At 39.4% G+C, this 24,286-nt stretch overlaps 1 protein-coding gene across 4 annotated transcripts in view; it reads right to left on the bottom strand.

Annotated features, from left to right (window-relative positions):
• MYH10 (myosin heavy chain 10) overlaps window positions 1–24,286 on the bottom strand; it is a 120,113-nt gene that overhangs the window by 51,888 nt on the left and 43,939 nt on the right. For all 4 annotated transcript variants that reach the window (XM_044939314.2, XM_044939313.2, XM_044939315.2 and 1 more), the window contains 6 exons: window positions 23,920–24,022; window positions 16,946–17,038; window positions 4,101–4,164; window positions 2,168–2,266; window positions 368–511; window positions 22–117 (listed from right to left, as the gene is read on the bottom strand). In XM_044939314.2, the coding sequence (XP_044795249.1) occupies window positions 22–117; window positions 368–511; window positions 2,168–2,266; window positions 4,101–4,164; window positions 16,946–17,038; window positions 23,920–24,022 (599 nt within the window). The remainder of the gene's footprint in view (window positions 1–21; window positions 118–367; window positions 512–2,167; window positions 2,267–4,100; window positions 4,165–16,945; window positions 17,039–23,919; window positions 24,023–24,286) is intronic.

The raw sequence follows: 24,286 nt of genomic DNA, 5'->3' as shown, positions 1-24,286 counted from the left end.
AATCAGTGTACATCAGCCTACCTGTATTTTCCGGCATGGAGGCTTGATCAGTGTTTCGCTCCTTTTTGAAAGAAATATTTCCAAACTGAAGCACTGAAGATACCACTTTAAGCATTGCTGTATGTTGATATAAAAAGAAAAAAAAAGTAAGATATGACATTAAAACGTAGAGGACATATTCTAATGTATTTTGTGCTAAAAATTAGCTATACAAAGCTTTTCAGAAAGACGAATCTCAGGATTTCATAAAATTAAGAGGCAGGTCCCATTAATTTCACAATCATTTTCTAGTTTTGGTTTTTTACCCCTAATTTATAAGTCTTGGTAAAACTGAGCATCAGAATCTTATTAGAGAAATCATACATACACAGAATCTCTTCATGGGAGAAGCCCATTATATGCATTGCCTCCATTGTCTCCTGGAAGTTATCTTTGTCTTGTTGTCCCGGAATAGGAATATAGCCATTGGAGAGAAATCTGTAGTTATTAAATCCTTCAAGGAGCAAATCAGCTGAAAGAAAACAGAATACAATATCATAAATAGTCATCAACAGACTGAAGCACAGCCCCATCTTCAAACTGGACCCACAGGACAGAAAAACATCTAATCCACCACCACCACCGGCTTTTGCTTCCTTTACATTCTTACATTAAATACAGTCTTCCATGATCTGTACAATGAAAGAAATGATGATGTAAACAACAGAAATCTCAACAGGGGCTTTGGGGACAGTGGTTTATACAATATTATATTTGAAATCAGATAGCTGGGAAATGATACCAATTTTCCAGATAACTAAACTTTATTGTTTTCAGATTTAAATACTTCAGACATCTTTTGAGGAGAAGCCTTCAAACCCGTATTCTATGTTCCTGGTGTGGAACATGGGCCCGCCAAGTCCTGCGCCCAGCCAGCACCCTGGACCCTTTCTCCAGGCCAGGCTGCTTAGTGGTCCATCTGCCTTTGAGAGCGAGGGCTGACGTGGCACTAGTCTGACAGGGTATTATAACAGACACGCCCACTGACTCTTAACTTCAGGGGACATGAATAGGCAAGAATAAGCTCCTTTTCAATAAATGTGTTCTTAAGAAAAGAAGAGCGTGCAAAATAGTAAAACATGGTTTTCCTACAATAGATGTTATCTGTGCTTCTGGCTTTCTATGTCACTGGCTCTCCTGCAGAGAACTCCTGATCACACCAACCCCTTAATTCTTATCTACATCACATGGAGCTTCCACTGGGTATTGCTTTAAAAAAAAAAAAAAAAAGAAAATTCCTTCTTTTAACAGTTATTTTCTTTTTTTTTTTTTTTTAACAGTTATTTTCTTGATTCATTACTGCTTTCAGTCTGCCAGGCTGAAAATGAGGGTTTTCTTCCCTTTAGCATTACCCACTGTATAACCTTGAAATTTTAGTCTCTCAACGGCAATTACTCTATTTATTGCTTTTTTTTTTCCTTGCAGGTCTTTAACTAATTTCTGAGTTTAATGCTTCCACAGATGATCCATGGTTAGTAAAAGCCTAGATCTCAAGTGAGAAAAATATCATAGGGTTTTATATGTCTATTGTGATATCTAAATAACATACATACTAATTCTAGAGAAGCAGCATTTACTCTGAGACTCAGAAGAAACCAAAAAGTTGTGCATCTTCTTCTGACCCAGCAAAATTCTGACCCAGGAAAGAACTTACTTTTTACCTTGTCCAACTCTAAAGTTCTGGTCTTTGTGATTCACAAAATAAATAAAAATCCACACAGGCTCTTTCTAGTACTACTGGAAGCATAACATACATTCAGTTGTAAATCTAGGAATACACACATGTATTCAATTTAACTTTATTAAATAAATTTATTTATTACTTTTATATTTACAAATTTTGAAACAATATTTGTATAAAACACATCATATGCCTTCAAATTTAAAATTATTTTAAAAGAAAAGTACAAAAGATAATATAACACCACCCATATGCCTGCCACTTAAAGTACCTATCCCATGGCTTGAAGTTCAATTTCACTTTCATAATTGAGCCAGCTAGAATTTTGGTGTGTGTGTGTACATAATTCTACAATTGTTCTCTTTCTCAAAAAAAAGTATTATAAAAGATAGTCAACTGAACATAAAACAGTAAAAAAAAAAAAAAAAAAAAAAATCTGTAACTTACACTTCAGATGTTCTCCTGCTCCAGATAACAATTGGTAAAAGATATGAAAAGTACGCTCATCTTTTGCTTGACGAACAGCACGAGATTTTTCCAGAAGGTCTGAGCAACGGTGGTTAAGGGTGACAATGAAAAGGTGGTCTCCTCTCAGTGTACACATTTAATTTGTAAGATTTTTCTTTCTTTAGAATACAGTAACTAATCTGCAATGAATCACTCTAAATGATGGAATTTTGTATGTGGAAAAAGAAAAGACATGCAATTTCTGTTTCTCACTAATCTTCTAGAACCTCTGAACTTGCAGGGAGCTTGAAGATCAGAGCGCTTCCCTAACCCTCCCTCCACCCACACTACCCTGACTTGGATTATGTTCAAAGAACACAGCTCTACACAAGGAGCCGTGAGATGCTGTAAAAAAAAAAGGGAAGCCAAAAAAAAAAAAAAAGGGAAGCCAAGTTGTCTGAGGTGGAAAAGCCTTTAAACAGCAGACTTATTATTGCAATTTCACAAAGAAGGAAACCAGGGCACAAAGAAATTACTCAAACAGCACAGTCAGAAACCAAAACTTTGCTGGACTCCAAAATGTGTGTAACTCTGGTACCACTCCAGTCAGTTAGTACCCGTGTGTCAGAACACCGCAGCCCCGTGTGGGTATTTGGGGCGCGGATCTGGGGCCTGTTTGGTTTCTCTGTCCACTGAGTCTGGATGCTCCTGGAATATCTCTGCATTGACAGTCACACTGGACTCCCAAGAGTCTCAGTTCCACTGCTTTGGGAGGGAATTATCTCTGAATTAAATCTTCCTGGGGCCACCAAAGCAAACTGTGTATGTGCATATAGCCTTATTTTAATTAAAAATTGGACTATCCCAAATACACCCTCCACATTCGGTGAAGAGTGCATGCACATGAAGGATGCTCTTCAACATGAAGAGACTCTAGCACAGCGGTTGCCAACCCTTTTGGCACCAGGGACTGGTTTTGTGGAAGATGATTTTTCCATGGCCCAGAGTGGGGGTGGTCTGGGGATGATTCAAGCGCGTTACATTCATTGTGCACTTTTTTCTATTATCATTACATTAGTTCCACCTCGGATCTTCAGGTGTGAGAGGCTGGGGACCCCTGCTCTGGATCCATGTGCCTGTCATGTTCAAGTGTTTGTTTTGTTTTCTGGCTCTGAGCATATTTAGAGACATAAAATATAGTTCTGAATTAACAGGAAAAATCCAATCCATCCCTGACCCGAGGGACAGAAACAATATCTATCACAAAGAGTATTAACAAGTATAGAGAACTTCAGCTGTTATTTCCTAACTGGGACATTATCATTCAGAATCATTTCTAATTTATTCTTTTTAATCAAACTAATTCTCTCTATAGATCCATCATTCCTTAAGGCTACTCTATGCTTGTGACATTTCTTAGGACTAGTCTACGTGTTTGACCTTTTTTTCCCCTCTGACTTTATTCTGCTTAACACTAAGTGAAACTGCTTCAACTCTGTAGATTATAAGGTTTGTCTCAATGGGACATGGTCACTCTACTAATATCAAAAGTAGATAGGGGAAAAAATGGGCTAATACAGCAGGAACTGAAGATGTTATTCACCTAAATGTGCTATGAGCACACAAACACTTCCTGGGTCCATTTGCCTGTTCAAATGCCTGTACAGATGTACAGGTGTTCTCACCTTAGTGGGACCCTCCACTTGCCCAGCCACACGACCAGATCATGACCCAGTGTCAAAAACAAACAACAACAAAATATCACTTTGGAGTTCATATTCAGTAGTTGAAGGTATCTAAACAAGTCACAATTTCTCTGGGCTTAAGTTTTATCATCTGGGAAATGGAAGAGGCGTCACAGAGGATGGCCACCAGGCCGCAGGAAGATTAAATCATTCTCTATTTTGAATAATGCAATTATGAAAAAGGATACATGTTTCAATGTTGGCCCCAACGATATAGCCAGTTACATCAAAGTTGATCCGAATAAACTTGCCCTGAAAATAAATTACAAAAAAAAAAAGCTGAAAATAAATTAAGGACACAGGAGATCTGAACACTATAATAAATAAGCCAAAGTTACTCTGTCATGTATCCACAAGTTGGTTACAAAAATGGAATCTTAAATATATTATCCCAAATAAAAGGAAAAGAAAAAGCCTCAATAAACTTAGGGCTGGGGAAGGTTACTTTACTGGACATAATGAAAATAAAATGCTAACCATTTAAAACTTTTTAAAAGCTCTTCTAAATAATCTGAAAGATTTTAATAGCTTTAAAAGAACACTGCATCCAGTCCTCTAATGCTAGATTTGAGAAAAGTGAAAAATAAAGATGATTTTCTAAAAAAACAGAAATTCATTCAAAGAAAAGCAAGAGAAAAGTTGAACAGACCATAAACACAGAAAATAATAAAATATAATTACTCCTTTAAAAATGATGGCTTGGTCTTAAATAGTTTAGCAAATTCCTTAGGGAATATTGAATTGTCTTACTACACACATAACTGTTTCAGGGAAACAGAAAATAGTGATTCTTTCACAATCCATTTTATAAAGTTATCATAACACTGAATACACAAGCTGGCAAACATATCATAAAAACATATGAGAAAGCAAAATAAAAGTAAATACCTTACTTGCAAATATAGATATAAAAGGCCAAATTAAATATACTTTGTAAAACCAAGAAACACAACAATGATCGAGAATCCCAGGACTGCTAAGGACTGATATTCGTAAACATACTACAACTATTCATCACAGGAAAAGGCAAGGGATGGGACGACTTTCTCGGTGGACGTGGACAAGCAGATTCCAAAATTTAAGGGAAATGAAGAAGACCTAAAGAAAGTCACAATGATTTTGAGAGCTCTAGGACTCGCACTACTTGATTTCAAGAAGCTATAGGATAATTAAAACAGCTATAGCATTATTAAGAAGGTGTGGTACTGGTGTACGGACAGAGATACAGCTCAACAGAGCAGTGTACAGTCCAGGAACTGAAAGCCTTGCTCTGCGCAGGAAAGGCGTGGCTAGTTGATACAGCTCAAGTATCATGCCATCACAGTGACAGATGCACATTGCACTCCGGGTCTGCTTTGGAGGCCACTACACCCCAAAGTGTTTGAGAGGGAGGTAAAAAACATAATTCCTGGATGAAGCAAAAGCATTGTGTGAAAAACAGCCTCTTAGCACCTCTCAAATAGTTATGTATAAGTCACTCACTATGTTTATAAATTATCAAAACACTGGCTAAACTGAAACAACTCTGGACATGGGTCTAACATCTGTAACTGAGTATATGTGGACAACAGAATACATTAACAGAACGCGAAGCTGAAAAAGAGGATGGTGACACCAGTATCAGCAGCACCCTCAACCTAAAAGCGGATCTTTGTGTCACAGAACTTAAGGAGGCAACACTTTAAATTCTATCGACTACCACGCAAATCCATCTTTAAGAGGCTGCTGTGAGCATTTAGCAATTACTTCCATAGAGAATTTGTTAATTACTTTAGAGTCACAAAATAAAAATGACAATTTGCTTGCTTATTTGCTTAGTTTTATTTCATGAAGGGAGACAAAGTTTTGTTTGGATTTTTTTTTTAAACAGGAGAAAAAACTTTTCCTCCTTTTCAGATGGACTAGTGATATTATGTAAGCGGACTTAATAATAACAGTTAATACAAATAACAGTTAATAAAAATAAAATGGTTGAGGCATTGAGAGACGCTGACACAATGCTCCCAACTCCAGGAGAAGCAAGGCCGTGCTTTTTCAGCACCTGCAGAACAACGTGGCCCAAGCGCGTCCAGGGGGCTGAGAGACAGTGCTAAGGGAACAGAGAAAGGATTCCCCTGATAGTCGGGTGGAACTGATAGTCTTTCGGTTTATCAAGTACATTCATTAGCTTCAAGATGAACAGAAATTTAAAGGGAGGTTCTGTGCTTGTCTCGAGTTCTCTTAAAATAAAACTACTACAGAGAGTAGCAGTCCATGATAACAGTGCAGTCTGATTTCAACTTCTAAATTGTAAGGGAAACTACTCCATTGTTTTCAAGTCTGGGCACATAGCTATTCAGAGTGGCAACCATAAACACCTTTATTCTCTTCTGACAACAGCTTCTCACTTATTATTGCCTTTGCATTGTCAGAATGCAATACTGGAAGAATACCTAAAGCGTCTGACAGTCTGTAATTCTGTGAAGAGAGGAAGATCTTTTTTGATCTAGAACTGTAAAACATTTTCATTTTTAGATTTACAAGCACCAATTAGAATGGTCAATCCAATGAATCTCTTCATTTCGACACCATCTACTTCCCTTGAATCACTTTGATATACAATTTTGCCTTCAGCATTTGTCCTTTTATAAACCATACTGGATAAATGCTGATCCACAAACATCACAAAAGATGAAAGAGCACCATCACTCGGTCATTCAGAACACCAGTGGTCCAGATTCTTATTACAACATTCTCAGTGAGGAAATTCTTCCTCTTGAAAGACTAACTGGATGCCAAAGACATATTTTCTTTTGGTCTTTAGAAATACACTGTTCTTGGAGCTGAGAAAATTCAAGGCTACACCATTTGGAGACTCAATCTGAGACTTCTGGAACCAAGTTCACCATCATCGTTCAGAGTCTACAATGCTGCCTGTCTCTCTGCATTCATCTCATTCATCTAACGCTTGTGAAATGTGTTCCTCTGTCATTCTTTTCTCTTGGCCATTTTGGTGAAAACTTTTGATTTTTCAACTGTGTTCACTGAAAGCTAAAAGTAGACTAAAAAATGCTCTCTGCAGTACTCTTTCATACCTTCTTGAAACATAGCACAATTCGTTGGGCAATGTAATAAGCAAACTAAAGGACGATGCAGTAGTCATCGTGATAGCATCCTACCAGGCAATTCCGTTACTCTTTACTATTCTGGTCTTGTTTTAACACTGTTGGGGATAGCTGATGAGTAATGATGAATCAATTCCCAGGATGATGAAATAGCAAAATGTTACAAAATACAGAAAAGATCACTAATATATCATAGTGATAAGATTACTAAAACCCCTAATTTTTCTTAGATTTATATAATGGTCCAAAGGAATCATATGGTAATTATGAGAGAAATGGGTTTTACTCTGTTTTTAAAAATGTCAATTGCATCCTTTTTATGTGGAAGACCCTTAAGAAAGAATAAAGTTTAAAAACTAACAGTCCTTACAGATAGTTAGAACTGCTCAAAAAAGAAACTAAATTAAAATCAGGTCCTGATGGTTATAATGAGGATTACAATTCTTTACTACTTTTAAATAGCTGTATCATTTATACAATACTTCACTGAGCTAAAAAAAAAATAGCTATTTTAAAAGAGAGTAGTCAAGATAATGTTATTACTTCAAAACTGCAAAGAATAAACTGCCAACCCACTGCTCAGATACTTTCTCAAACTTTTCTTTAACACTGTAGAAAAGTTAATCAAAATCATATCATACCACCTAATTCTTGCTGAGTACTTCACTTAAAACTTTGTTGTAGAGTAATATAAACTTTCAGCTTTCAATAAATTGTCTAATTTCTTTATTATATACTAATCTACATGCTGTTTAAGCTTTCAACTTCTTATACTATTTTCTATTCCCTTTTCTTTACACTCTACATCACAAGTTCAAAATTCATTAAAAAATTCTTTATTTGGGCAAAAGGACAAAGTTACCATACTGGCAATGTTGAACTCTAATAACTTTAAAATCTTACACTGAACATAATCCATTTTATATTTGGTGAGCTTATTTTTCCTTTACATCATCGGAGAATATAAACTAAAAAAAGGAAGTTACATTCAGAGGAGAAACTGGAAGGAAAAAAAAAAGCACACTAAATTTTGGGCTTCTGAACAAGTAACCTAAAAAGAAATGTCCCAGGTTATTTTAGACATGTGCTCACTTACTTGGATAAATAAGCAAAGTCACCAACACACAACACCTAACTTTCATATCGGCTCCCTAGCCATCGGTCCACTTTCCTTTTCATAACCAGCACCTGTAGCTGCTCTAACCATTACAGTTAATGCCAAACAAGTATCTTTTGGCTGAATGAAAAGGGCCAGGCAAAAAATCATGAAGAAAGTGGGGTGAGCGAGCCTACATGTGGAGAGGGAGCAGACGGGGTGTTCCTCTAGCCCTCCCCTGACCCCAAAGGAAATTAGTACCTCCTCACATACCCAATCAGTACTCTTTCAGAATTAACATTTTGTTAACATACAAATCTAGACCAAAGTGGAAAACAAGTTGAGTTTTACTATTAAGTGGGTTGGGTCCTCTAATCTTTTAAACACAGTATGAAGAAACTTGTGGAAGATTTTGTTGTTGTTCAGTTGCTAAGTCATGTCCTAAGTCAGGACTCTTCGTGACCCCATGGACTGCAGCATGCCAGCCTCCCCTGTCCGTCACCTTCTCCCAGAGGATGCTCAAACCCATGGCCATTGAATCACTGTGGAAGATGTCTGCTCTGTATCTGATTCCCATACAGGTCAGATAGTCAAACCAGGATTTCGTCAACAAAGACAAAAACAAAGGAAAAAGCAAAAACAGGACAAGTATTTTACATTATGTATGAATGACAGAGGATGCATTTTGATGCCATGCACATTGTGTTCCGATCCAAGGACAACTAAGACAGTGTGTTACCTGCAAGAGTCTGAACAGCAGACAACTAGCATCCTCTCTGTTATGTAAAACTGAAACTGTTAAGAATTTCACTCAAAAGAGGCAATAGGACAACTTGGATATTTTGATACTATTAAGAAAATAAGAAAATTATCTTAAAGAATTTTATCCCCTCTGAATTGACATCGACTTTCTAGAGCTTTTTCTGGTGGGTGGTTACAACATATCCATAGTAATTAAACCTACATCGTTAGCACCTTACTACAGGGACAATGCAGTCTTCACGCTCTGAAAATCCTTTTTTCCTTCTTCCTAATTTGTATTTAAAGTTGTTGTAAGATCTGTACTTTGCTAGAAAACACAGTAGCCTAGACAGTGTGCTGTGTGTGTGAGTGAGTTTGCTCCAGGAAGAATCTCCAGTCTGGAGGTAGCTATTTGCCCTAAATGGGAAAACTCATTCGGGAAGTAATTAGCCAGGACACAATCCCGAGGCCAGATGGCTATTTTAAACGCTCCAGCTATTTTAATCTCCGAACTACACCAGAAGCTTTGTTAATTAGTAAAATGAGTTTTCTTATGAATTAAGTGGCCTTGTTACTTAGTATAATGGATGTTTGAAATTCCTGGGGGAAAATGAGTGACATTAAGAGCCCTGGTCTGACTGGAAATACACAGATGTCCGCCAGCCAGTCTGGTGTGGGCTGGGTGTCAGGGCTGCAGCAAGCCCCAAGGGCTGGGAGGGCAGCAGCTCGCTTGGAGGACGAGGGATGCCCGTGTAGACCCCATCCTGTCTCAGATGCCGTCACGTTGGCCTCAGTAAATCTACAGAAAGTCTGGGTGAGGGTACTAAAGACAGAGCATCGACCGTGTTCAATTTACCTACAAAACTGATTTTGGTGCCTCCTGGCCAATACAGGTCAGGGTACAGGACTCTGACTCACTTTCGTTGTAACTTGGTAGCCAAGCAGTAGGGAGATCACCTGGAGCCTTTATCTGGCTCCAATGGTTGGAAGCTAATTAGCTATTAATACCTTGAGGTACATAACTTGGGAATTGCCAAACTGGCTTAAATCTTTACAAAAGAAGGAAAAAAAGAGAAAAGAACAAAAAGGGAAAAGATGTGAGGAAGTATGGAGCGTGATCCCCACTAAAACTTTCTGAGGGAAGATGTATCTGCCGATACAATCATTTTGAAATTGAAATCCCTGTTTCAAAGTTTCATTACAAGAGATTCATTTTACATAAACCTCTCCATCTGGAATGCATCTGACTTCTCAGTAAACAGAGAGCTGGCCTAACTGTGAACAATTATTTTCATAAGGGTAATGCTCTCCTAAAGAATCTCCTTTAATACAAACCATATGCTAGCATCTTTGGAAAAAAAGATATTCTTCAGGAAATTACTCGTCTATATCACATCAAAGAAATGGAAACAAATGGATTCTAAAGTTTATGGAATTTATAGTTTCAAATATTTTCACTGCAAGCACGTGGCTTTAAATGACTACATGGAATTCCACTGGACACACAATTCATCTTTTAACATCACACTGCTCTTTCATGTTGAGGTCCAACACCAACCCCAACCCCAGGCCTGGCCTAGCCATGGTGCCAGAGCCTCCCTCCTGGCCAGAGCCCCACACTTCTAAATCTGGGGCTTAGGCACTATGGAAAGCAGTATGGAGGTTCCTTAAAAAGCTAAAAATAGTCATCATATGATCCAGCAATCCTGTTCTCGGGCATATATCCAGAAAAGATGAAAACTCGAATTCAAAAAGATAATATGCACCCTAATGTTCATAGCAGCACTATTTATAATAGCCAAGACATGGAAGCAGCCTAAATGTCCATCAACATGTTTATCAACAATGGATAAAAATGTGGTGGGGGTGTGTGTGTGTATATATATACACACACATAAATATACACGTACACAATAGAACTCATTCATAAAAAAGAATGAAATTGCCATCTGCAACAAGATGGATGGAGCTAGAGATTATCATACAGAGTGAAGTAAGTTAGACAAAGAAAGACACATATATGATACTGCTTACATGTGGAATCTAAAAAATAATGCAAATGGATTTATTAACAAAACAGAATCAGACTCACAGACATAAAAAACAAACTTATGGCTACCAAAGGGAAAGGGAGGACAGGGATAAATTAAGAGTACGGGATTAACAGATATATACTACCACATATGAAACAGATAAGCCACTAGGATTTACTGTATAGCACTGGGAATGATATAGGTTAATATCTTGTAATAACCTGTAACAGAACAGAATCTAAAAATATATATATATGTATAACTGAATCATTTTTGCTGTATATCTGAAACTAACACAATGTTGCAAATCAACTATTAAAAAAAAAAGGCAAAAAAATTAGGGCATGCATATTCCCTGAGAGCCTGGCACGTGCACATGCTACCTGAGCTCAAATGTATGTGATGGCAAGTGATCAAAAAGTTAAAATGAAGGTGAGCTCTGTCCACTGATTAGTCCAAGGGTCTAAAGGAGTGTCTAGCACTTAGTAGACAACCACACTGTAACTGAATGGATTCCAAAGACGTCTACACACCTATGTACGTGGGAGGCACAGAGCCAGTGACTAAGGATCTGGAAAGCAAGATGGGAAGGGCCCCTACCATCAGGGATCTTATATCCTAGCAGGAAAGAAATCACAGATGAGCACAGCACAAACCACAGACTGTGGGAAGTGCTATGAAGGAAAACAGCAGGAGGCTGGGAGAGGGAACACAGGGAAACCTCCTCAGATCTGATTTAGGTTTTGAGACAAACGAAGAGTATAGGGGACAAAGATGGAGAAACTTGGACAGACTGGAAATACGTTCTGGAAGTGGACCCACACAATTCACTCCTGGCCTGGACATGAACAAAAAGTCAAGGATGACTCCTAGGTATTTTGGTTTTCTAGGTTTTGTTGATTCTATTTTGTTTTACGCTTAAGCAACTGGGTGACTTGATTGTATCGTTTATTCACCTAAGACTTACAAAAAGATACTTTGAAAGAAAAAGAAAAAAGTTCCATTTGGAATATGTCAATTTGAGAAATCTATTAGACATCCAAATGGAGATAACACGTAAGCAGCACAGTGACCAGCAAAGAATAGGTGCTTACTTAATAATTAACTGAAATGCACAACAAAAAAATCCAATCATGTAAAATTTGAAAATGAGTCTACACTGGCTACTGTCTAACCCCCTGAGAACCAGGGTTGGCAACATCCACTGACCACTGCTAAAATGTTTTAACTCAATGTGGAATGAGAGTTGATCAGTGGAACTAATATTGCTAAAATCAACCTTCTTGTGTTATTGTGCAGTTAAAGCCTTATGATAATAGTAACTGGTTACGAAACTCTTTCTTTAAAAAAATACTATACATATCAACGTAAAGTTGACTTTCTAAAAATTAAAACTCAAAGTCAACAATTTAAAGGCATCTTTGTTTCTTGGTTGAATGATTAGCTATGTCTAACAACACTGCCTTAATAAAAAACCTTTTCTAAAAAGATCAGCTTTTACTATTAGATGGTGCATACTTAGTGATGATTATTCAGTAGCACAAGCACTTTGGAAGGTAGAACCTCAGCTGAATCAGGGTTTGTTGAGAATTTACACTGATGTATGATTCTTGCTAGAATCAATTTTCCTGGAAACAATCTAAGAAATTCTTCCCACCAGTAGAATGTATAATAACAAGTTCCCACCAGAATAATCTTTATCAACCTTTGGACAAGCTGTGCCAATAACAAGCATTAAGGGGACTATGTACAGTTACTACTTTACAATGAATTTCCTAATTTAGACTACCATTTAAAGGAGAACATCAGAGGAGTTTCTCAACCTCCATATAACTGATGTTTGGGGATAACTCTGGTGTGGGGCCTCCTGTACACTGCAGAACGTTCAGCAATATGCCTGGCCTCCACCCACGAGATGCCAAGTGTAGGAACCCTAGGGGATCCCAAATTGAGACCCACTGATCTACAGTAATGCAAATTACAGATTTGTTATTTTAGATGCTAAGTTGCGTCTGACTCTTTTGCGACCCCACGGACTGTTGCCCACCAGGCTCCTCTATCCATGGGATTTCCCAGGTAAGAATACTAGAGTGGGTTACCATTCCTTTCTCTAGGGGATCTTCCCAACCCAGGGATCAAACTTGTGTCTCCAGCACTAGCAGGCAGATTTTTTTTTTTTTTTTTTTTTTACCTCTGAGCCACCTGGGAAGCCCGTGGAACTGAGGCCTCTTGCCAAAAGCTACCCGAGTAACAAGCTGGGAAGCTAAGCTCCTCCAGCCTCAGCAGCCTTCAGATGCTTAGCGCTAGCCAATCACACGGTAATGACGACCTCCTGGCAGACCCTGAACCAGAACCAGCACCCAGCAACACTGAGACAATAAATGCTCTACATCACTAGGACTTACGGTATCTGGTTACAAAGCAGTAGACTCTAATACCTGTCTCTCTGTCCCAAACACAAGATCCCCATCAGCTGAGTCCTTACCTTTTAATAATGGGATCACCACATTCTAGACCAAAGGACAGGTCTGGTTAGTTGCAGTTTACCTTTTCTAGGCAAAAGTGAGACAAATGGGCACAAAACTGTTTCTCTTGGATTTGGAATGTGGTTTGGGGGAGGGGGGTGTTTAGAAATCAGGACAGACTGGCACCTTGATTTATGTGGTAAAATAAAACATTATCCACTACGAAGTCCTTGAAAATCTTTACAACACTCTCATACCAAAGCTGGTAGCTATCTCCCGCTCCATGACATAGCCACTAAACACAGGGCTTTCAGCAAAATTTAAGATTTAATTGTGGCTCAGATTCAACTCTGATGATCCATGGAATGACAGAAACTCTAAACGCAGCTCAATTTCCTCAGATCTGAAAGCCAGAGCCATGCTTCTTACTGACACAGGCATATTTGTTATCCCACTCGGTAGAGAAAAAGCTAAAATAATTACTAAACGAACTTGGACTAAGCAGATCTTCAGATTTTATCTTACTAGGAATAAACAGTATTCCAAGCAAATACGCCCCTACTACTTTTCACATAACCTGGAAAGCCTCCTGCACTTCAACTACCTCTGAGGGTATTAGGTGTTAGGGTGGAGTTGTCCCCACCACCCCCAAATTCATATGCTGAAATCCTAATGTCTACTAGCTCAGAGCAAGACTATATTTAAAGAAAGGGTCTGCACAAATGTAATTAAGTTAAAATGAGGTCATAATGGTGGGCTGAATCCAACGTGACTGGGGTCTTAGAAGAACAGAACAAACATGCAGAGGGAAGACCACATGAATTCCCAGGAGATGGCTGTCCACAAGCCAAGGAGACAGACCTCGGAAGAAACCAACCCTGGCCACACACTGATCTCAGACTTTATCCTGCACTGTGAAAAAACACAGTCTGCAGTGCTCTGTTTCGGCAGCCTGGGCACAAGTAATACAGAGGGTTATCGGCTGCCTTTGTATACCGGGTCCCCTATGGTCTGGTCACTCACCTAGAGTCAGACATCCTGGACTGCGAAGTCAAGTGGGCCTTAGGAAGCATCACCATGAACGAAGCTAGTGGAAGTGATAGAATTCTAGCCGAGCTATTTCAAGTCCTAAAAGATACTGTGAAAGTGCTGCACTCAATATGCCAGCAAATTTGGAAAACTCACCAGTGGCCACAGGACTGGAAAAGGTCAGTTTTCATTCCAATCCCTAAGAAAGGCAATGCCAAAGAATGTTCAAACTACTGCACAATTGCACTCATCTTACACACTAGCAAAGTAATGCTCAGAATTCTCCAAGCTGGGCTTCAAAATAGTACGTGAATGGAGAACTTCCAGATGTTCAAGCTGGATTTAGAAAAGGCAAGAGGAACCAGAGATCAAATTGCCAACATCCACTGGATCACAGAAAAAGCAAGAGAGTTACAGAAAAATATCTACTTCTGCTTTATTGATTACACCAAAGCCTTTGACTGTGTGGATCACAACAAACTGTGAGGAATTCTTAAAGAGATGGGAATTCCAGACCACCTTACCTGCCTCCTGAGAAATCTATACGCAGGTCAAGAAGAAACAGTTAGAACTGGACATGGAACAACAGACTGGTTCCAAACTGGGAAAGGAGTACATCAAGGCTGTATATTGTCACCCTGCTTATTTAACTTCTATGAAGAGTATATCACATGAAATGCCAGGCTGGATGAAGCACAAGCTGGAATCAAGACTGCCGGGAGAAATATTAATAACCTCAGATATACAGATGACACCACCCTTACAGTAGAAAGCAAAGAGGAACTAAAGAGCCTCTTGATGAAAGTGAAAGAGGAGAGTGAAAAAGTTGGCTTAAAATTCAACATTCAAAAAACTAAGATCAAGGCATCCGGTCCTGTCACTTCATGGCAAACAGATGGGGAAACAACAGAAACAGTGACAGGTTTTATTTTTTGGGGCTCCAAAATCACTGCAGATGGTGACTGCAGCCATGAAATTAAAGGATGCTTGCTCCTTGGAAGAAAAGCTATGAACAACCTAGACAGAATATTAAAAAGCAGAGACATTACCTTGCCAACAAAGGTCCATCTAGTCCAAGCTATGGTTTTTTTCAGGAGTCATGTATGGATGTGAGAGTTCGGACCATAAAGAAGGCTGAGCACCTAAAAATTGATGCTTCTGAACTGTGGTATTGGAGAAGATTGGTGAGAGTCCCTTGGACTGCAAGTAGATCCAACCAGTCCATCCTAAAGGAAATCAGTCCCGATTATTCATTGGAAGGACTGACGATGAAGCTCCAAAAGACCCTGATGCCAGGAAAGGTTGAAGGCAGGAGAAGGGGACGACAGAGGATGAGATGGTTGGATGGCATTACCGACTCGATGGACATGAGTGTGAGCAAGCTCCAGGAGTTGGTGATGGACAGGGAGGCCTGGCGTGCTGCAGTCCATGGGGTCACAAAGAGTCGGACACGACTGAGCGACTGACATGAACTGAACTATAGTCTGGTGGTTTCTAATTCCAGAAACCACGTCATCAGACTATTGTATGGACCGCAACTTTACACCCCCATGGTAAAAAAAAAAAGTCACAGTTATCCTGATTTCCAAAAACCGCCCATTGAGGAATCGTTAGAATTAAAGTTGCTTTGATTCTGGCCTTCTTAACTTTAACCAAGACGTCTAATACCAGAGGAGGGAGGAAAAACAGAGAAACAACTCCAGCTATTGAAGCAGAAATAGCAGAAGCTGAACAACTTGCTATCCAAGTATTGACTCTGAGAAGCTGGAAAAGGGAAGGCCATGTCCTGTGACACTGATCTTGCTGTCATTCAGGAAAATGTCCCTAGACGAGCTGTGCGCGCTGAGGGAGAAAGTCAAGTTTTCACTGAATTCAGCGAGTGGAATGGCTGAGAAGAAAATTTTAGAGAAGTACCATCCCAATATTCCGTGATAATCTATATGAGAAAAGAACCTAAGAAATGAATGAATACATGGGCCGGTATAACTGAATCACTCTGCTGTACACCTGAAACTAACACCACTCTGTAAATCAACTATACCCCAATAAAACTAAAATATTAAAAATAAATAAAGAGAAGTAATGGTAGTGATAAATTATTCTGAGATCCATATATCATAGAAACAGCAAGGTACAAAGACAACAATTTACCACATCAAATTCCAACTTCACTTTGTTCAGGGTGCCCAGTGCTACATTAACTACTTGACATGCACCTCATTTAATCTCCATGACCAGCCCAGAATCATTTATATCATCCCCAACTAAAGTGAAGAAATAAGTTCAGAGAGGTTATAACAACACAACCACAGAATACATAACTATATATTTATATATAATAAACATACGATTTAAATTACTTTCCCATTTGTTTTTTCCTCCTTTTTTTTGCTTTTCAAAATGTGACTACTAGGAAAATTTTAATTACATGTGACTTGCACTGTATTTCTATTCACTGTTCCATACTACATCTGTTAGGGAGGAAGATACTTTATTTGCTTAATCATAGTAGACATTTAACTAGAAGTCTGAGGAACGAAAGGTTTCTGGCACTTTTAGACTTACAAAACGAGATGAGTTATCATTTTTCACAGTCTTTGCGTTTCCAAATGATTCCAGGATTGGATTTGCTTGCAAAAGCTGCCGTTCAAGTTCCCCCTAAAAGACATCACACATAAACACAGACATAAATAAAAGCAAATGTATGTTAATCTCTCTACTCTGTTCCTCAAAGGAAAAGCAAACAAAACACTGCCTCTTTCCTCAGTTTTCTCATTTGCCATCTAACAAATTTTGTTGTTGGCTTCTTATTCTCGGTCTTATGGGCTCTGCTAAAGGGAAAAAAAAAAAAAAAAATCAGCCTCTATCAACTGACCACAAGGAGAAGAAGATGTCACATTGAACAGAGATGCTAAACATAAGGTAATAAGACTTGCCATTTCCCAAGATTTAACATGTTATCTTAATGACACAGGCAGGGCAACACCCTCATCTCCAAATTCAGAGATGACAAAGATGGTGAGGCTACAGAATTCTTGCTCAAATTTAAAAAGCTAAGCATATCATATTTGGTGTAATGTATGCTTTATTCAGTGTCCTTAGTTACATGCAAACTGAACTGAAGTCACTCAGTCGTGTCCGACTCTTTGCGACCCCATGACTATAGCCCACCAGGCTCCTCCGTCCATGGGATTCTCCAGGCAAGAATACTGGAGTGGGTTGCCATTTCCTTCTCCAGGGGATCTTCCCAACCCAGGGATCGAACCTAGGTCTCCTGCATTGCAGGCAGACGCTTTAACCTCTGAGCCCCCAGGGAAGCCTACTTACATGCAAATTAAGCTATAAAACAGTTCACAAACAAAAGATGTAAGTATATTAATATGTGCTTTAATCATGAAATACAACAGAAAGCTGCATGAGAAAGCATGAAGCCATTTCTGGCCATAAAAAGCACTACAAAATGACCCTATGCCCGGGGAATATAATTTCAGAATTATACTGTAAGACTTAAAATCCTTTTCCAAACACAAATCTTACCTGTGTATTTTAAAATACCCACCATTATTCTAAACCTAAATAAAGAAATAAAAAACACTAATATGCTTCTCTAAGCAAAAAAAAAAAAAAAAAAAAAAAAAAAAAAAGAGTATAAGGAACCTCAGGTAAGATTTTTAAATGAATGGCCGGTTGCTATCATCAAACCCAAAGCCAGGAACAAGTATATACCCTAAGGCAGTCTCAGCCAGTGTGGTTAGACGTCAGGAGGTGCCGTTCCCTCCGGGAAAGGGTGGGGAATGTGCCTGAGACCGTGACACAGTGTGTGCTCTGGAGCACTTATCTGGACTGCCGGGTTTCCCAGGGCTTCCCCACAGTCCACAGTTGTGTCAGCAGAAACCAGTCAAGGACTAGCGCTGCCACGCGAATGTCATGACACAGCGTCAACCCACGTTCTCAGCTCTAGATAATACGCTCCCTGTACAGGGAACCTTCCTGTTTATGGACTTCAAGGGACACCAGACTATTTCTGATGTAAATCTTTCTAAACTCTATATGCTATCAAAGTTTCTCAAACACAGTATCCTGAACCAATGTCAACAAGGCTGAAGGTCATCATTAAGGACAGCAGCACTGTGCTGTGATACAACAGAGAGCCTTCTCCCTCGAGGTCAGAGGTCACAGCCATCACAGTCTGTGGCCACCATCTCGCAAAGCCCTTGGTGCACTGGCTCTGCAGCAATGCTTTGGGCTGTATGATTCCTTAACCTCACTGGGTGATAAGGGTGTAGAAACTGTCCGAAAAAATACTGCCTGACAGATAGGTGGGGCATTGCATTTATCTGACACGGCCACAGTTAGCTCAAGGAATCAGAACATAAATTCCTTAAAACTACACACTATCCTACCAAATCATAATAAAAACACTTCCAATAATAATTTATCTTTAAACTGTTCTAACTTGAAGACAAAACAAGTATTGTATACCTCATTTTAATATTCCCTAGACATGGCTTCACAAGAGTTGTTTGGGTCAAGATAATTGTTTTTTTTTCCCCTCCCTGGCATGTATATGTTGTGTGTGTGTGTTTGTGTGTGCACACACTGTGTGCATGTGATCCACTGATCTTGATCCCATTCTTTCATTTGGTTTAAAGGCACCGGTTGCATCCTCTACATCAAGTCAAAATAATGTTCTGTGAATGTCTGCTGAATGGACAGATAATGACAGGTCCAAGCACACTCTATCAGTATCTGGGGAGGGGATGGTGGTGAGCCAGAGGTGGCAGGAAGATTTGGATTAAGGATCTTCATAGTCATTGTAGTGGGTGTGGAGATGTGGGTCCCAGCTATGGGGGCCTCTCCATTAACAGGGATGTGGTGGTACTTCTCTTCCAGTGGGTTTCTGACATGATTGAGCCCGATTATAGATCTCAAAGACTCAGGAATGAATCATATAAAGCTTGACCCAAAGCTAGTACTATACGATACACAAAAATGATCTTTAGGTAAGAAATTACCACTAAATATGATCATTGCTACACTGAATAATTCCATACTTAGGTAGAAAGTGCTTACAGCTCCCAACCAAATTATGAAGCCATTTATAAACCTCCAGGGGCAGTGACTAAAGTGATAACCTTTCCACTGGAACAGCACGGGCAAAGTTCCTCTATTTCTATTCTATGTGGTAACAAGAAATGTCACTGTGGAACATGGGGAAAAGAAATTACTATTAACTACTGAAATTATTTTTAAAGTTCTAAGTATTTAAATTATTAGTGCTTTAAAGGTTTGCCAATTCTGATAAAAACTACACCCCCGTGTTTATTACATAATGTATTACATGTACTTGCTATATGATAGATACAGAATGAGTTTGAAGTTGGTGAAAATAAAAAAAAAAACACAAAAAAACCACACACACACATCTTTCAAAATTCCAGTTCAGCCAGCAAGGGGACTCCAGCTGGCCTCCTGCTGCTCTCATAGGCCCAACAGGCAAAGCTGTGGCTTTCCCACTGACCACAGAGTAGGGTTGGAAGCTGGTGAAAGTGAAAGTCACTCAGTTGTGCCTGACTCTGCGACCCAATGGACTATACAGTCCATGGAATTCTCCAGGCCAGAATACTGGAGGGGATAGCCTTTCCCTTCTCCAGGGGATCTTCCCAACCCAGGGATCGAACCCAGGTCTCCCACATTAAAGGCGGATTCTTTACCAGCTGAGCTAGAAGGGAGGCTCTAGAATACTGGAGTGGGTAGTCTATCCCTTCTCTAGGGGATCTTCCCAACCTAGGAATCGAACTGGGGTCTCCAGCATTGCAGGCAGATTCTTTAGCAACTGAGCTATCAGGAAAGCTGGTGACGGCAACTAATCACATGTTGAGAACCAATCTCTAGGATAGGCTATAATTTCTGTGCTTGCCACTTGCTATCTGTTACCCTTCTGTCTCAGTTCAAGGCAGTTTAGACCAGTAGATACAAAGTCATCTGGAAGCTGCCATCTGACATGGCTGACTGAGCAGTCAGTGGGGAGGTGGGTGGGCCTGAAGAGGTCATTCTCGGGGGATGGTCAAGTTTAAGAAATTAGTTGTCTTCAAACCCGCTCTGAAATTGCACCTTGTCCAGGCTTCAGAGTGGCCTTGAATACCATGCCAGACAGCAAGGGTCTGTAACAGCGACACACGACGAGGGAACTTGGACTGAAGATGGACTTGCAGTCGGCTGGGGCATTAAGCCAAATGACAACTCATTTTGTTACAACAAGTAAAAGTTTACAGGTAAATGTTTTACTTCTTAAATACTGTGGCCTTAATTTTGAAAATTTATATTTGTTCATATGTCTATAGTGAAGATGAAGTTATAAAATACATTAAAAAAAAAAGAACACTTCACAGTGCTAGGAGGGCCTCAATAAAAAGACAATGACAGGTATTGACTAGGATATGGAGAAATTGGCACGCTCATACGTTGCTGGGAATGTAAAGTGGTATAGCCTCTATAGAGAAGTCTGGCAGTTCCTCAAAACGTTAAACAGAAAGTTTCCACAACCCAGCAATTCCACTCCAGGTATACACCCAAGAGAAGTGAAAAGGTATGTCCATGTGAAAATTGATACATTGTGGCATTATTCATAATGGTCCCAAAGCGGAAACAATCCAAACGTCCATCAACTGATGAATGGATAAACAAAACATGACGAATATAATATAACGGGTTGTTATTTGGCCATAAGAAGGAATGGAGCACTTACACATGCTCCAACAAGGACAAACCTTTGAAAACATTATGCAAAGTGAAAAAACAGTCACAGAGAACCACATGTTATGTGATGCCATTCACATAAAATCCTCAGAATAGGTGGATTCAGAGAGACAGAAAGTGATTAATGATTTCCAGGGGGGACATGGAAGGTGATTCCTATGGGTAAAGGGTTTCTTTTTGGGGGTCATGAAAATATTCCAAAATTGATTGCAGTAGTAACTGTGTGACTAGACTAAAAAATAAACAAACCCCACTGAACTGTATGCTTTAAAAGGGTGAATTTTGTGGGACATGAATTTAAACCTCAATAAAGTTGTTAAGGGAAAAAGAGCCAAGAGCAAATAAATTAAAGATTCACAAAATCTGGAGGCTACAAATGCCTTTCCTTTTTTTTTTTTTTTTTTACAATTTATACTGCTGTTTAGTGATAAAATGCTATCAATTTATACAAATGGTTCCTGGGAATCCAAGTAAGTTTTGCCTATAAGGTTCAACATAAATTCAGAAACCACTTACAGGGAACCAAAAGAAACACTGACCTTACAAAGTAAAACCATTATTTTATGACAGTCATCCTCACAATGGGGTGAGGAAATCAAGCCTAGGGGCACTTGGGAAAGGATGGGGGTGTAGGGAGAGAAGTAAGTTCTTGAGATGACCCTCCCCAGGGTATGACCAGTAGTCTCTAGGCTCAGGAGTGTCTCATATTCCTCAGTGTGCTGGGGAAGAAAAATTAATGGAGAACCAGTGGTCTCCTCTTGTTTCTAAAGACATGGCATAACTACTACTTGACTAGTGTTAAAATAAACTTGGGAAAGCAGCACAGAAGAGTCTGCACAGAGAACATGCAAAGACATGCAAGTCAGTAACAACAGCGCAGCACGGCCCAGAGAAGCTGGTGTCTTCTGGAGGGAACCCAGCTTGACTGGACCCAAAGCAAAATCTCGGGGTAAGCATGCTACTCACAGGGGTCCACTCGGTAGTTGTTTCTGACATTGAAACAAAACGTTAACGATGATGATGTATGTAAGCCAAAGGATTAGGAAACCTAAATCTGTAGGTTAATTATTTAATGCTATTTTGCTAGTGATCTAGGTACATATTAAAAGGTCATTTAGCATGTACTCTAAAGCTCAAAGAAAATCTGGTTGCTGGTCTAGAGATTCCTTCTTTAACTGGCCAAAGAGCCATTCACTATCATGTAGGATAGTGATGATTTCATTCATCCTCCCAATTCGCATCACTGGTGTGGTCTACAGTTAAAAGCAAAGGAACATCATGGGATTTAATGGGTGTGGTACAAGCTTTGGCATCTGAGAATCTCTTAAGAATTCTAAAGAAAGGTATCTGAAAATCTGTCTGTGACTATTCCTTTAGAGGCTTCTGATTGCTTCTTCATGGTGATAGGTTGTTTTCATAGGACTATCATTTACTGCTTTATGCTAGCTTTGCAGCAGCATGCTTGCAGAAAGACATACAAACCAAAACCATTCCAATGCTAGGGAAAGGGTCAAGTCCAGGTGCAGACACCTCAGTCTATCTAAGGCATGTGGCTCAGCCCTGCCCTCCTCCTCTATCAGGACATGCTCTGGTCCATGGTCTGCCAGATGCTATGCTCTGTGGGGCTAAAAGCAAGGCATCTGATAGGAAGAATAACACTCCTCTACAACTTGCCCAGGACAAAAAAATTCTAAATTTATATATTAAATACAATGAGACTTTCAGGTTACACATATCAGACCACACAATGTTAACAGATCAGAAACTGTTACAGTTGCAACCCTAAATTCAAAATTTGATATATGGCATGAAGTTAGGTTTCCACATGCTTAAGAAGTATTAAAGTGATTCTGCCTGGCCACTGACACATGAAACCCTAAGTTTACAGGCTTCACAAACATATGATTCCAAGTCATAATGAAAGGGTAAATAAACATCAAAGTTCCTCTAGAAAACAAAGGTAAAGCAAAAGGGCATGCTGCTTCTCAGGAACAGTGAGCCTCAAAGCAACACATTTTCAAAAAGAAACATTTTGTTCATAAGAGATTTCACTCAGAGCTAATGGTATTTGTGCCTAGTAGCGACTCAGTCTAAAGACAGAAATTACTGCAAACATTCATGACTAAGAAACAAAGAAAAGCACTTGCCTGGTGTTTCACTGGTTTAGGTGATTCCTGCTGCTCAGTTACAAACAGACAAATGCAAACGTTAGCAAGTTTGGGTCTTTTCCTAGCAGTAAAGCCACATCCAAAGCACCAAGTCAGCGAGAGGGTTAGAACTGTGAAAGCGGGCTTGGCTGGCGTCTCTCAGGGGGTATTAACGACTACATCTGCATATCTACAAGTCAAGGATAACTGACGTGTTATATTCTTACACCTTTTCTGTCATCAATTCTCCCCCAAATTTCTATCCTGCCCTCAGGCTGCTGTTGGTGGTAGCTCTCTAAGTTCAGAAAGAACCACTGAAAATATCTGAGGATATTTCTCTGGTAGTTAAAAACTGAGAAGTCTTCATGAGCCTTGCTTATTGACTTCTAACAATCCTTACCACAACTCTGCAAGAGATCAGGCTTTGAGTTACAACCATAATTTCAGTTTGCCCTGTTGGAATTGCCAGTTACCAGCAATTTCTTGATGTCCTAGCCCCTCCTTGCTGGGGGAGACAAGGAAGCTGTCAATAAAGGCAGCGCACTGAGCACCCTCACTTCCTTATTCTTGTTTCTGAAATTACTAAAGAATAAATCTAAGGGTTTTAAAAACAAGGGCAGAACAAAAACTTACAGGAATATTATGGTCCTTTCGTCCTTTATGTGAAGAAGCAACATGAGCAAGGTACTGAATGACTTTCTTAGTGTTTTCTGTCTTCCCGGCACCCGATTCGCCCCTGGAAGATATAGTAACACAGTCTGCTTTAGAAAACACAGCACACACATTCCCAACCTGTAATCAACAAAAGTAAACTGATTTGAAACTAGAATTAGTAAGAAGTAAAAAGAGAGTAAGTAGGGGGAAAAAAGAAACAAAACACAACACTATCACCAGTAGCTGGAAAATGATTTTTAAATGGTATAAATTAAATACGTTCTTTTGGTAGATGCCAGTTAAGAGGACAGAGGAAAATGTTCACGACACTTCCCCACCTGTGCTA

The sequence above is a fragment of the Bubalus bubalis genome, chromosome 3 (genome assembly GCF_019923935.1).
Source record: "Bubalus bubalis isolate 160015118507 breed Murrah chromosome 3, NDDB_SH_1, whole genome shotgun sequence".
Classification (NCBI taxonomy): Eukaryota; Metazoa; Chordata; class Mammalia; order Artiodactyla; family Bovidae; genus Bubalus; species Bubalus bubalis.
This window is presented reverse-complemented; position numbering and strand designations above follow the sequence as displayed.